The 15,347-nt window shown below is 45.1% G+C and overlaps 1 protein-coding gene across 4 annotated transcripts in view; it reads right to left on the bottom strand.

Annotated features, from left to right (window-relative positions):
• aff4 (AF4/FMR2 family, member 4) overlaps positions 1-15,347 on the bottom strand; it is a 100,112-nt gene that overhangs the window by 62,298 nt on the left and 22,467 nt on the right. For all 4 annotated transcript variants that reach the window (XM_048543178.2, XM_048543180.2, XM_048543179.2 and 1 more), the window contains exon 2: positions 14,975-15,095. In XM_048543178.2, the coding sequence (XP_048399135.1) occupies positions 14,975-14,991 (17 nt within the window). In that variant the 5' untranslated portion in view covers positions 14,992-15,095. The remainder of the gene's footprint in view (positions 1-14,974; positions 15,096-15,347) is intronic.

Raw genomic sequence — 15,347 nt, 5'->3', positions numbered from 1 at the left:
ACAACTTCCTAGCGTCCACCCCTACTAAACCATACATTATCTTGTAATTTTCTATAAGATCTCCCCTCAACCTTCTAAACCCTAATGAGTACAATCCCAGGATCCCTAGCCGTTCATCATACTTTAAACCCACCAGTCCAGGGATCATGCGTGTGAATCTCCGCTGGACACCCTCCCGCACCAGTATGTCCTTCCTGAGGTGTGGGGCCCAACATTGGACACAGTATTCTAAATGGGGCCTAACTAGAGCCTTATAAAGCCTCAGAAGCACATCGCTGCTTTTATATTCCAACTCCCTTGAGATAAACGACATGACATTCGCTTTCTTAATTACGGACTCTACCTGCAAGTTAAGCTTTAGAGAATCCTGGACCAACGCTCCCAGATCCCTTTGCACTTCTGCTTTGCAAATTTTCTCACCGTTTAGAAGATAGTCCATGCCTGTATTCTTTTTTCCAAAGTGCAAAACCTCACAGTGAATTTCATCAGCCATTTCCTGGACCACTCTCCTAAACTGTCTAAATCTTTCTACAGCTTCCCACCTCCTCAGTACTACCTGCCTGTCCACCTATCTTTGTATCATCAGCAAACTTCGCCAGAATGCCCCCAGTCCCTTCATCCAGATCATTAATATATAAGGTGAATAGCTGTGGCCCCAACACTGAACCCTGCGGGACACTACTCATCACTGGTTGCCATTCCGAAAAAGAGCCTTTTATCCCAACTCTCTGCCTTCTGTCAGACGGCCAATCCTCAATCCAAGCCAGTAGCTCACCTCGAACACCATGGGCCCTCACTTTGCTCAGCAGCCTCCCGTGAGGCACTGTATCAAAGGCCTTTTGGAAGTCTAGATAGATAACATCTACTAGGTTTCCCTGGTCTAACATACTTGTTACCTCTTCAAAGAATTCTAACAGGTTTGTCAGGCATGACCTCCCCCTACTAAAACCATGCTGACTTGTTTTAATCTGATCCTGCACTTCCAGGAATTTAGAAATCTCACCCTTAACAACGGATTCTAGAATTTTACCAACTACCGAGGTTAGGCTAATCAGCCTATAATTTTCCATCTTTTGCCTTGATCCTTTCTTAAACAAGGGAGTTACAACAGCAATTTTCCAATCATCTGGGACTTTGCCTGACTCCAGTGACTTTTGAAAGATCACGACCAAAGCCTCCGCTATTTCCTCAGCCACCTCCCTCAGAACTCTAGGATGTAGCCATCGGGGCTAGGAGATTTATCAATTTTTAGACCCTTTAGCTTTTCTAACACTTTCTCTTTTGTAATGCCTACCGTACTCCACTCTGCCCCCTGGCTCTCCCTGATTGTTGGCATACTACTCATGTCTTCCACTGTGAAGACTGACGCAAAGTACTTATTAAGTTCTTCAGATATTTCCTTATCTCCCATCACTAGCCTTCCAGCATCAATTTGGAGCGGCCCAATATCTACTTTTGCCTCTTGTTTGTTTCTTAGGTATCGAAAGAAGCTTTTACTATCATTTCTAACATTACTAGCTAGCCTACCTTCATATTTGATCTTCTCCATCCTTATTGCTCTCTTTGTTATCCTCTGTCTGTTTTTGTAGCGTTCCCAATCTTCTGATTTCCAAATACTCTTGGCCACTTTATAGGTACTTTTTCTTTGTTTTACTTCCTGACTTCCTTTGTCAGCCACGGCTGTATAATCCCACTGCGGATAATCTCTTTTTTTTGGGATGAACCTCTGTACTGTGTCCTCAATTACACCCAGAAACTCCTGGCATTGTTGGCCTACTGCCTTCCCCGCTAGGCTCTGCTTCCAGTCAATTTTCGTCAATTCCTCTCTCAAGCCCCTGTAATTACCTTTATTTAACTGTAACATCATTACATCCGACTTTGCGTTCTCTCTTTCAAACTACAGACTGAACTCTACCATATTATGATCGCTGCCTCCTAAGTGTTCCCTTACTTTAAGGTCTTTTATAAAGTCTGGCTCATTACATAGCACTAAGTCCAGAATAGCCTGCTCCCTTGTGGGCTCCATCATAAGCTGTTCCAAAAAGCCATCCTGCAAACATTCCACGAATTCTCTTTCTTTGGATCCACCTGCATATTGAAGTCCCCCACAATCACCGTGACCTTGCCTTTCTGACATGCCCTATGTATTTCTCGGTGCATCTTGCACTCCTGGTCCTGATCACTGTTAGGAGGTCTGTACATAACTCCCATTATAGTTTTTTTGCCTTTGTGGTTCCTCAATTCCACCCACACAGACTCCACATCTTCTGACCCTATTGTTCTTTTTCCCCAGGTTGTACATCTTTACCCCTTTTGATGTGAAATTTATTGTGCCTTGGCAAAATTTCCTCTAAATCTACCTTTTCTAAAGTTTGGTCTGTTAATTAAATCAAAACACCTTTCACTTCTCTCGAGGAAGTTAATAGACACTTCGCTTCAAAGTTGTTCAATTAATTTTAATTAATACAGAAGTATAAAGTAGAATAAATATGGCCTTAAAGATCAGTTACATTTTTAGAAAGACCTTTTATATTACTCGGACTTGCAAATGTGCCACCACTGCTTCAGTTTCTGGTTGAAAATTAAAGAAGAAAGAACACTTCCTTAAAAATTTTAAAGCTTGAAAATCACATCTTTATTTTTAGAAAAATTCTTTCATGGGATGTGAGCATTGCTGGCCAGGTCAATATTTATCATCCATCCACAAATGGATGAGAGGTGAAAACAAGCGGTTTTGAATCAGTACAGTTTGCATTGTGTGGGGACACTGATGGAGGAGTTCTCAAACCCCTTCTGAATCGCCTTCTTACCTTAAAACTGTGCCACCTTGTTAATGACCCCTCTACTAAAGAGGGGAAACTTCTTCCTAGCCACTCTTTGGGACTCTGGCCACCTCGGATTTCCCCTGACCTCAGCCGTCCCTGCTCAAAATGAAAATTATCCCAGCTAATCTAGCTTTTCTTCATTGCTCAATCACTCAAGCCAAGCAAGAACACAAGGAATCTGTTCCACATCCTGTCTAGTGCAATCACATCCAGCGGCACGGTGGCTCAGTGGTTAGCACTGCAGCCTCGCAGTGCCACGGACCCAGGTTTGATTCCAGCCTCGGGCGTCCGCGTGTGTGGAGTTTGCACACTCTCCCAGTGTTTGCGGGGGTTTCCTCCGAGTGCTCTGGTTTCCTCCCACAGTCCAAAGATGTGCAAGCTAGGTGGATCAGCCATGCTAAATTGCCCGTAGTGTTCAGGGGTAAGTGGGTTATAGGGGTTTGCGTCTGGGTGGGATGCATGCTTCAAGGGTGTGGACATGTTGGCCGAAGGGCCTGTTCCCATGCTGTAGGCTATCTAATCTAATTATCTTCCTGTAATGTGATGACCAGTAGTCTCACTCACTGTCATCTAACATTACACACAGCTCCATCAAAACCTCCTTACTCATGTACTCAATGCCTTGACAAATAGAAGTATCCCATGTCCTTTCATCTTCTGTCTGTCCTGGCACTTGAGGATCTATGAACATGCACACCATGGCCCTCTAATCCTATGTATTTCCTAGGGTCCTACCAAAGTGTACCATCTTGCTTTGTTAGTCCTCCCAAAATGCATCAGCTCTCACTTTTCACAACTAAAATTCCAACAGCTACTGTTCGAGCCACTTAACCAATCCGTCTGTATTGTGTTGTAGTTTACGGCTTTTTACCACACCTAGGAGTGGGTCGTGTGATGCACCACTGGATATGGGATTTCAATCACACAAGCACCTTTTAACCATCACCCTCTTGCTTCTGGCCTGTAAGCCAATGTTGGATCCAAACTGCTCTGGCTCCAATGGGTTCTTTGCCTGCCAAGAAAGACCTTGTCATATGCCTTAGTGCATCCTAAATAGATTATAGCAACTACACTATCCTCATTTACCTATCAAGTCACATCTTCTCAAAATTCAAATCTATTTATTAGATTTGATCTCTCCCTTAATAAGCTTATTCTTGTCTCTTCACATGGAGATCAATTCTGCCCCTCAACGTTTTCCCCGAAACATTTCTCTGCCACAGAGGTTAGACTCACTGGCCCGTAGCTCCCAGGTTTATTCCTACACTTACTGAATGACATTAACTCACCTCCAGCCCACTGGCATCCCTCCTGTGGCCAGAGGGGATTTGAAAATTAGTATCAGAGTCCCTGCAATCACCTCTTTTGCCTCCTTTAATAGTTTTGGATATATCTCACCTGGGTGTCTCCAATTTCAAGTGTGCTAAAACCATAGAACATTACAGGCCCTTAGGCCCACGATGTTGTGCTGGACTTTTACACTAAACCTAAGATCTATCTCACCATCACCACAATCTGAGACTATCATCCTCATGCCTATCTAATAGATTCTTAAATGCCCCTAATGAGGTAGACTCCACCACCCTCTCCGGCAATGCATTCCATGCCCTGACCATTCTGAGTAAAGAACCTATCTCTGACGTCTCCCCCATATCTACTTCCTTTCACTTTAAAGCTATGTTCTCTCGTCAAAGGTACCTCCACCCCAGGAAAAAGTCTCTGGCTGTCACTCTATCCATTCCTCTGATCATTTTGTACACCTCTATCAAGTCACTGCTCCCGCTTCGCCGTTCTAAAGAGAAAAGCCCGAGCTCTCTCGACCTTTCCTCGTAAGACCTTTCGCAACATCCTGGTATATCTCCTCTACACCTTTTCTAACACTTCCACATCTTTCCTGTAATGTGGCGACCAGAACTGGACACAGTACTCCAGATGTGGCCAAACCAGGGTTTTGTACAGCTGGAGCATAACTTCATGGATTTTGAACTCAATCCCTCTATTATTGAGAGCTAACATACCATACGCCTTCTTAACAACTCTATCCACTTGGGTGGCAGCTCTCAGGAAACTGTGAACATGAACTCCAAGATCCCTCTGCTCCTCCACACTGCCAAGAGTCTTTCCGTTCACCCTGTATTCTGCTTTCAAGTTTGTCCTTTCAAAATGGATCACCTCACACTTTTCAGGGTTAAACTTCACCTGCCACTTCTCAGCCCAGCTCTGCATTCTATCAATGTCCCTTTGTAACCTTGAACAGTCCTCCACACAGTCCAGAATGTGACCCACTTTTGTATCTCCTCCCACACAATGCTAACGTGATCAAGTATTTCAGTCTTGCTTGCTGATTTTTACCCCACTTTTCTTGTTAATAGAAAACCTTATTTAAAATCTCAGCTAAGACTTTTGGCTCCACAGAGGTTGCCACTTTGGTGCCCCATCTTAAAAGGACAGAGGTGAAGACAGAATGTAGGATTAGTGAGGACGAACAAACCCATTATTTAAATAGGTCCAAGCATTGCCTACATTTGACAAGAAGGATGCAGAAGCCTTTATCACTTAATTTGAGAAAGTGGCTAAACAAATGAAGTGGCCTGTGACCATGCGCATTTTGTTGATCCAAACAAAATTGGTAGGTAGAGCTAGTGAGGTTTTTGCATTGCTATCAGAGGTGCTGTCTTGGGAGTACACGGAGGTAAAGAAAGCCATCTCAAGTGCATGAGAGATAATGGGAACTGCAGATGCTGGAGAATCCAAGATAATAAAATGTGAGGCTGGATGAACACAGCAGGCCAAGCAGCATCTCAGGAGCGCAAAAGCTGACATTTCGGGCCTAGACCCTTCATCAGAGAGGGGGATGGGGTGAGGGTTCTGGAATAAATAGGGAGAGAGGGGGAGGCAGACCGAAGATGGAGAGAAAAGAAGATAGGTAGAGAGAATATAGGTGGGGAGGTAGGGAGGGGATAGGTCAGTCCAGGGAAGACGGACAGGTCAAGGAGGTGGGATGAGGTTAGTAGGTAGCTGGGGGTGCGGCTTGGGGTGGGAGGAAGGGACGGGTGAGAGGAAGAACAGGTTAGGGAGGCAGAGACAGGTTGGGCTGGTTTTGGGATGCAGTGGGTGGAGGGGAAGAACTGGGCTGGTTGTGTGGTGCAGTGGGGGAAGGGGACGAACTGGGCTGGTTTAGGGATGTGGTGGGGGAAGGGGAGATTTTGAAACTGGTGAAGTCCACATTGATACCATATGGCTGCAGGGTTCCCAGGCGGAATATGAGTTGCTGTTCCTGCAACCTTCGGGTGGCATCAGTGTGGCACTGCAGGAGGCCCATGACGGACATGTCATCTAAAGAATGGGAGGGGGAGTGGAAATGGTTTGCGACTGGGAGGTGCAGTTGTTTGTTGCGGACTGAGCGGAGATGTTCTGCAAAGCGGTCCCCAAGCCTCCGCTTGGTTTCCCCAATGTAGACGAAGCCACACCGGGTACAGTGGATGCAGTATACCACATTGGCAGATGTGCAGGTGAACCTCTGCTTAATGTGGAATGTCATCTTGGGGCCTGGGATCGGGGTGTGGGGGCAAGTGTAGCATTTCCTGCGGTTGCAGGGGAAGGTGCCGGGTGTGGTGGGGTTGGAGGGCAGTGTGGAGCGAACAAGGGAGTCACGGAGAGAGTGGTCTCTCCGGAAAGCAGACAGGGGTGGGGATGGAAAAATGTCTTGGGTGGTGGGGTCGGATTGTAGATGGCGGGAGTGTCGGAGGATGATGCGTTGTATCCGGAGGTTGGTGGGGTGGTGTGTGAGAACGAGGGGGATCCTCTTTGGGCGTTTGTGGCGTGGGCGGGGTGTGAGGGATGTGTTGGGGGAAATGCGGGAGATGCCATCAAGGGCGTTCTCGACCACTGTGGGGGGTAAGTTGCGGCCCTTGAAGAACCTGGACATCTGGGATGTGCGGGAGCGGAATGCCTCATCGTGGGAGCAGATGCGGCGGAGGCGGAGGAATTGGGAATAGGGGATGGAATTTTTGCAGGTGGGTGGGTGGGAGGAGGTGTATTCTAGGTAGCTGTGGGAGTTGGTGGGCTTGAAATGGACATCAGTTGCAAGCTGGTTGTCTGAGATGGAGACTGAGAGGTCCAGTAAAGTGAGGGATATGCTGGAGATGGCCCAGGTGAACTGAAGGTTGGGGTGGAAGGTGTTGGAGAAGTGGATGAACTGTTCGAGCTCCTCTGGGGAGCAAGAGGCGGCGCCGATAGAGTCATCAGTCGTCAATGTAACGGAGGAAGAGGTGGGGTTTGGGGCCTGTGTAGGTGCGGAAGAGGGACTGTTCCACATAACCTACAAAGAGACAGGCATAGCTGGGGCCCATGTGGGTGCCAACGGCCACCCCCTTTGTCTGTAGGAAGTGGGAGGAATCGAAAGAGAAGTTGTTGAGGGTGAGGACGAGTTCGGCTAGGCTGATGAGGGTGTCAGTGGAGGGGGGACTGGTCAGGCCTGCGGGACAAGAAGAAGCGGTGGGCCTGGAGGCCATCTGCATGCGGAATACAGGTGTACAGGGACTGGACGTTCATGGTGAAAATGAGGTGTTGGGGGCCAGGGAATCGGAAGTCCTGGAGGAGGTGGAGGGCGTGGGTGGTGTCTCGGGTGTAGGTGGGGAGTTCCTGGACCAAAGGGGAGAAAATGGAGTCCAGATAGGTGGAGATGAGTTCGGTGGGGCAGGAACAGGCTGAGACAATGGGTCGTCCAGATGTACAGGAGTAGAATGCCTCATCCTGGGAGCAGATGTGGCAGAGGTGAAGGAATTGGGAATAGGGGATAGCATTGGGAAAACCAGGCAGAGGCTTGGGGACTGCTTTGCAGAACGCCTATGCTCGTTCGCAATAAACAACTGCACCTCCCAGTCGTGAACCATTTCAACTCCCCCTCCCATTCCTCAGACCATATGTTCATCCTGGGCCTCCTGCAGTGCCACAACAATGCCACCTGAAGGTTGCAGGAACAGCAATTCATATGCCGCTTGGGAACCCTGCCGCCCAATGGTATCAATGTGGATTATACAAGCTTCAAAATCTCCCCTCCCCATACTGCATCTCAAAACCAGCCCAGCTCATCCCCGCCTCCCTAACCTGTTCCTCCTCTCACCTATCCCCTCCTCCCGCCTCAGGCCACACCCCCATTTCCTACCTACTAACCTCATCTCACCCCCTTGACCTGTCTGTCCTCCATGACTGACCTATCCCTTCCCTAACTCCCTACCTACACTCACCTTTGCTGGCTCCATCCCTGCCTCTTTGATCTGTCTATCCCCTCTCCACCTACCTTCTCCTCTGTCCATCTTCGATCCACCTCCCCCCCTCTCCCTATTTATTTCAGAACCCTCTTCCCCTCCCCCATTTCTGAAGAATGGTCTAGATTCGAAAAGTCAGCTTTCCTGCTCCTAAGATGCCGCTTGGCCTGCTGCGTTCATCCAGCTCCACACCTTGTTATGTCTTCTATTGGAGTGTGTGTCAAGTTTTAGGGAAGGATTAATTAGGGTGTAGAGTTGGCAACGCAGCATTTAAAAGTAGCACAGCATAGGATGAAACAGGAAACAGACAAGAAATCAAAAAATTTGCAACTTTGTTGACAGAGATAAAATATTAGGTGTTACTCCCAGCGACAGGTGAACCTTTAAAAGCAAGGTTTAGCGTTTAAATAACTTGTGTTTTGCTTATACATGTGACACCCACGTCACACCTACTTTTATTCGAAGAAAAAGTTAGGATCCAGGCTACTTCAAAATATTTTGAGAGTCTGACATGGTCCATTAAAAGATGCTGCTAGGTCGAAGATTGTCCAGCACTTTGTTTTTGTCCCAGGTGTCCAGCATCTACAATTTTGTTTTTAATTTTGGGTTGTTTATATTACTTTAATTATACTGCTCGACTTTCACATTTCTAATGCTTATTTATACACTTCTGTAATTTAGTGATTTACAGGTAGTCATAGAGTAATACAGCACAGAAACAGGCCCTCCAGCCCAAACTGGTCGATGCTGCCCACTTAGCTAATTCCAACTGCCCACATTTGGTCCATATCCATCGAAGCCCTTCCCATCCATGGACCTATTCAAAATGTTGTTTAAATGTTGCTACTGTACCTGCCTCAATCACATCCTCCTGAAGCTCATTCCACATCTGCACCACTCTCTGCATGAAGACGTTGCCCCTCAGGTCCTTCTTAAATCTATCTCCTCTCACCCCAAACCGATGACCTCTGGTTTTTAGTTCCCCATCCCTGGGAAAAAGCTTATATGCATTCATCCCATCTATGCCCCTTATGATTTTATACACTCATTCTCCTATGTTTCAAGGAATAAAGTCCTATCCTGGTCAACGTCTCCCTGTAACTCAACCTTACTAGTCCTAACAACATCCTCATAAATCTTCTTTGCAATCTTTTGCAGTTTAACTTTGTCGTTCAGAAAAGAGGGTGACAAAAACTGTACACAATACTCCAAATGCGGCCTCACCATCAATTCATACAACTTTAACACAACATTCCAATTCCTATATTCAACGTCTCAACCAATGAAGGCCAGCATGCTAAATGCCTTCTTCATCACTCTGTCAACTGTGACCTGCAGCATTTTCCTGCCAATAAATTTGTGGACTTTGTGATATCACTACTTGTTTTCTTTTCTCAACAAGAATTACCTGCAAGGCATGCTACCCAACTGCTTTACCATGATGCCAATTGCAAAACATTGTTCCCAGATGCTTCATTGCAATGCTGACTGCAGGACACTCCTTGCAAAGTGGCTGTTGAAGGTGATGAATGAGCAGGCTGCATTGTTCCAGGTACGGTCAAGTTTCTTTAGTGCTGTTGTAGGCGCATCAAACAAGTGAAGAGTGTTACTAACTTCTGCCTTCACTATCATAGACAGGCTTTATAAAACGAGGAGGCTATTTACTCACCACAAAATTCCCAGTCTGTGATAGATCTTATAGCCACAGTTGTGACAGAACTTTTCCAGTTCAGTTTCCATGGTAACCCCAAAATGATAAGACCATAAGACAGAGCAGCAGAAATTAGGCCATTCCACCCACTGAGTCTGCTCCACCATTCAATCAGGGCTGATAAGTTCCTCAACCCCACTCTCCTGCTTTCTCCCCATAACCCTTGATCCCCTTGATAATCAAAAACCTGTCTATCTCTGTCTTAAATGTATTCAATGACTGGCCTCCACAGCCTTCTGTGGCAGTGAATTCCAGACATTCACCATTCTCTGTCTGAAGAAGTTTCTCCTTATCTCCGTTCTGACAGGTCTTCCCTTTACTCTTAAGGCTGTGCTCGCAGGTACTAGACTCACCTACCATTGGAAGCATCTTCCCAACATCCACTTTGTCCAGGCCATTCAGAATTCTGAAAGCTTCAATTAGATCCTCCCTCATCCAGAGTATAGTCCCAGAGCCCTCAAGTGTTCCTTGTATGTTAAGCTTTCCATTCCTGGGGCCATTCTCGTGAAACTCCTCTGAACCTGCTCCAGTGACAGTACATCCTTCCCGAGATATGGGGCCCAAAACTGCATGCAATACTCCAAATGGGGCCTGACTAGATCCTTATAAAGGCTCAGGAGTACACCCCTGCTCTTTTATTCAAGTCCTGTCAAAATAAATGCCAACATTGCATTTACCTTCCCGACTGACACAACCTGCAAGTTTACCTTGAGAATTCTGGACTACAACTCCCAAGTCTCTTTGCACTTCAGACTTCACAATTTTCTCCCCATTTATAAAATAGTTCATGCTTTTATTCTTCTTAACAAAGTGCATGATCTCACACTTTCCCATGTTGTGCTCCATCTGCCACTTCCTTGCCTACTCTCCTAACCTGTCCAAGTCCTTCTGCAGCCTCCCTACCTCCTCAATACTACCTGTCCTGCCACCTATCTTTCTATCATCTGCAAACTTAGCCAGAACGCCCACAGTTCCTTCATTTAGATCATTCGTGTAGGTGAAAAGTTGTGGTCCCAGCACTGACGCTGGTGGAACACCACTTGTCACCGCTGCCATCCCAAGAAAGAACCCTTTATCCCTACTGTCTGCCAGACAGCCAATCTTCTATCCATGCTAGTCCCTTGATTCTAAAATCATGGGCCCTTGTCTTACGCAGCAGCCTCCTATGTTGCACCTTATTAAAGGCCTTTTTCAAGTCCAGGTAGATAATGTCCATTGGCTCTCTTTGGTCTACCCTGCTCGTTACTTCCTCAAAGAATTCTAGCAGATTTATCAGGCATGACCTCCCCTTGATGAAACCATGCTGACTTTGCTCTATTTTACTATATACTTCCAAATATTCAGCAATCTCATCCTTTACAATGGACTCTAAAATCTTACCCACCACTGAGGTTAGGCTAATCAGACTGTATTTTTCTGTCTTTTGCCTTACCCTCTTTTTAAACAGGGGTGTCACGTTAGCGATTTTCCAGTCCTCTGGGACCCTCCCTGATTCTAGTGATTCCTGAAAGATCACCACTAACGCATCCACTATCTCTTCAGCTATCTCCTCTAGATCTCTGGGATGCAGTCCATTTGGTCCAGGCGATTTGTCCACATTCAGGCCAATCAGTTTTATTAGTACCTTTTCCTTGGTGACAGCCACCATACTCAGCTCTGCCCCCGACTCTTGAATTTTTGGGATATTACTCATGTCCTCCACCATGAAGACTGATGCAAAAATAATTATTCAGTTCCTCAGTGATTTCCTTTTGCCCTACTACCATCTCTCCACCATCATTTTCCGGTGGTTCAATGGCCATTTTTGCCTCTCTTTTGCCCTTTATATATCTAAAGAATTTCTTTCAGTCTTCATATATATTACTAGTCAGCTTACCCTCAAACTTAATCTTCTCCCACCCGATTTTTTTTTGCCCTCTGCTGGTCTTTGTAAGCTTCCTAGTCCCCTGGTTTCCCACTACCCTTTGTCACATTATATGCTCTCTCTTTTGCTTTTATGCTATCCCTGACTTCCTTAGTCAACCATGATTGTCTCATCCTCCCTGTAGCATGCTTCTTTTTCCTCGGGATGAATTTTTGCTGCATCTCCCAAATTACTTCCAGAAACTCCTGCCATTGCTGTTCCACTGTCTTTCCTGCTAGGCTCTTCTTCTAGTCAATTCTGCCCAGGTCCTCCCTTATACCTCTGCAGTCACCTTTATTCAGCTGTAAGAATGTTAGCTCACTTTCTACCTTCTCCTTCTCAAATTACAGAGTAAATTCTATGATCACTGCCTTCCTAGGGTTCCTTTACCTTAAGCTCCCTTATCAAGTCTGTCTCATTGCACAACACCAAATCCAATATTGCCTGTTCCCTTATGGGCACCAGCACAAGCTGCTCCAAAAACCATCTCGCAGACATTCCACAAACTTCTTTTCTTGCAATCCACTACCAACATGATTTTCCCAGTCCAGCTACATATTGAAATCCTGATGGCTGGGATTCAACAATCATAAAATGCCGCTGTATATCATGGAGAGACACTTCAATTTTCTCTTGTTGGAGATGTTGATTAACTGATAATTGTTGTGTTATTACTTGCCACTTATCAACGCAAGCCTGAATGCTGTCCGGGTTATGCTTTATATTTATATTTATCTATTGCTCCAATTCCCAAGACAGCTTATCCTTTTAGGACATTCTTCGGTAGACTAAACACTTTTCAGGACCAAAAGTGACAGCCTTGGGCCTCTTCATGAGCTTGCGCAATATACAATGAAAAATCTGATCAGTGTAGCAATTATCTCACAGGATGTTACTGATGTACTCTCTTTCAACATTGAGCTTACACATTGAACAAATGACTCAGATTTACGTACAAGATTACCAATAAGGCCAACATTATAGCACATGGAACTGGAGGAATCGCAGGATATATGCTGACCAACGAATGGCAGCTTTCATTAGACAACAGTTGAGAACCTAGGGCCAATTTCCCAACTAGGACAAAGAAAAAGGAATGCACTTGTGTGCCCCATATCAAAGGTGAGGATGAATTTTTAAAAAAATCTCAATCACAGAAGTTGCTGGCTGGAGAATATTTATTATTGATCTCTAGCTGTCCTTCAGGTCATAGTGGTGAGCTGCCATCTTCAACCACTGCAATCCACTAGCTGTAGCTGATGTTTTCAGGGAGGGATTCCAGGATTTTGACCCAGTGACAATGTAGGAATGGTAGTATATTTCCAATTCAGGATGGCAAGTGACTTGGAGGACAACTTGCAAGTGGTGGTCTTTCCATGTATCTGCAGCCCTTGTACTTCTAGATGGAAGTGGTCATCAAGTTGAAAAGTGCTGTCTAAGGATCTTTAGTGAACCTCTGCAGTACACCTTGTAGATCAGGCACACTGTTACTGAAGGGAGTGAATATTTGCAGATGTGGTGCCAACCAAGTAGGTTGCTGTGCACTGGTTGGTGTCAAGCTCCATGACTGTTGTTGGAGCTGCATCCACCCAGGCAAGTGGGAAGTATGCCATCACACTTCTGATCTGTGCCTTGTAGGTGGTAGACAGTCTTCAGGGAGTCAACAGGAAAGTTACTCGCTGCAGCATTCCTAGCCTCTGAGCTGCTCTTGCAGACATTATGTTTATGTGGCGAGTCCAGCTGAGTTTCTGATCACTGGTAACCCCAAGGGTGTTGATAGTGGGGGAGTGAGTGATCATAACACCAATGAATGTCAAGGGTGGTGATTACACTGTTCCTTACAGTAAATGGTCATTCACTGGCATTTGAATGATATAAATTTTACTCACCACTCGTTAGCACAAGCCTGGACATTCTCCAATCTTGTTGCATGTGAACATGGACTGCCTCAGCTTCTGAAGAGTTGCAAATGGAGCTGAACATGCTGCAATCATTGGTGAACATCCAACAGCTTATGAAGGGAAGGTCACTGATAAAGCAACTGAAGATGACTGTGCCAGAACACCACCCTAAGGAACTCACTTTAGTGAGATACACTAGAGCAGAGATGACCAAACTCCAGCAATCACAACTGTCTCCTATACGTCAGGTATGACTCCAACTCGCAGAGTTTGTCCCTGATGCACTGACCCCCATTTTTGCTAGGGGTCCTTGATGCCACACACAGTTGAATGAGGCCTCAATGTCAAGGGCTGTTACACCAGCGTCTGGAATTCAACTGTTTTGTCTATGTTTGACCTAAGGCTGTAATGTGGTCACGAGATGATTGGCCGTGGCAGAACCCAAATTGGGGGTCACTGAGCAGAGGCATTTTGGAGACACTAAGACTAGGTCAAGAATTTTACTCTTCAGTCAACAAGGTTTATAAAAATTATGCAGGAAAACTGAAACCATAGTGGGTTCATTAAAAAGCTTTAAAGCGTAATTGACATCATTATAGAGTGGCTCAAAGGTCACAAGTTCATTGTAGTACCCAAAGTTTGCAGACATTGCCTATGGCTCTCTCTGCACTCTCCAATGCCTTCAAAACTATGACCAACTTCATCCTGACCATAGTGAGGGGCCTAACAATTTTCTTTTAAATCTTGCTTAAAAACCAAATAAACAGTACAATTTAGCTATTTCCATATGTGCGCTTACCTCTCTAAATTTAGTCCTGGTTGGAAGATGACATTATTTCCTCACACTTGCATTAACTTTGAGTAAATTCAGAATGAAACTTACCAGAGAAGTGGGTTTTACAATGCTTTACTATGCCACCATATTAATTTTATATCTTGTAATGCAATCAAATCTGATTTGTAAAATGTGACCTTAAGAAGCCTGGTAAACCAGAAAACAGCCTCTCGCCAACTTTGTAAAGCAGTGTGCCAACTCTGACCATGTACCTATTCAGGTATACAAGGAGCTACAAATTCCAACCAGGAAGGGGCCCAAGTAAAGTAAACAGGGTTCTTTTGCATGGTAAATCTTAAAAGTATCAAACACTCAAAGTAACTGCAGTGTAAACACACCCTGAAATAGATTCTAAAAATTTTAAATGGTGTTGACATGAATGAAGGGCAACAAAAATTATTCAACATCTCCAATTATCAATAAAAAATGTATTTAATATCTAGATCATTCACATTCGAACACTTAACACTGAAGTTACTAAAATGTGTACATATTTTTGTACACAATAACAAAAGCTTAAGATACTTACCCAGTCTGTGAGGCCATAGAGAAGTGCGTGAAGCAACGTAAAAAGCTTCAGTGAACTGAGACACACGCTCGGCTCACATTTCTTCTTGTATCTGTTTTCACCACTTAGGAAATAAATATTTCTGCAGTTTCGAAAAAAAACAAAAGAAACCCAGTTACATGGAGAAAGACTCATACCTGAGTTTGTTATACTTTGTATATCTGGAAATAGAACTACTTGACAAAGAATAAATTTAAAGCAAGCAAGGCTCCACATGAAGCATTCACCCTGCTCCTCTACTTCTTGTGCTGCTTGTGGCACCCTCAAATTCAGAGCCATGTCACATATTAACCAAATCTATCTCCAGTACAGCAGCCACACACAGGCACATCAG

This window comes from Stegostoma tigrinum, chromosome 13 (genome assembly GCF_030684315.1).
Source record: "Stegostoma tigrinum isolate sSteTig4 chromosome 13, sSteTig4.hap1, whole genome shotgun sequence".
Classification (NCBI taxonomy): Eukaryota; Metazoa; Chordata; class Chondrichthyes; order Orectolobiformes; family Stegostomatidae; genus Stegostoma; species Stegostoma tigrinum.
This window is presented reverse-complemented; position numbering and strand designations above follow the sequence as displayed.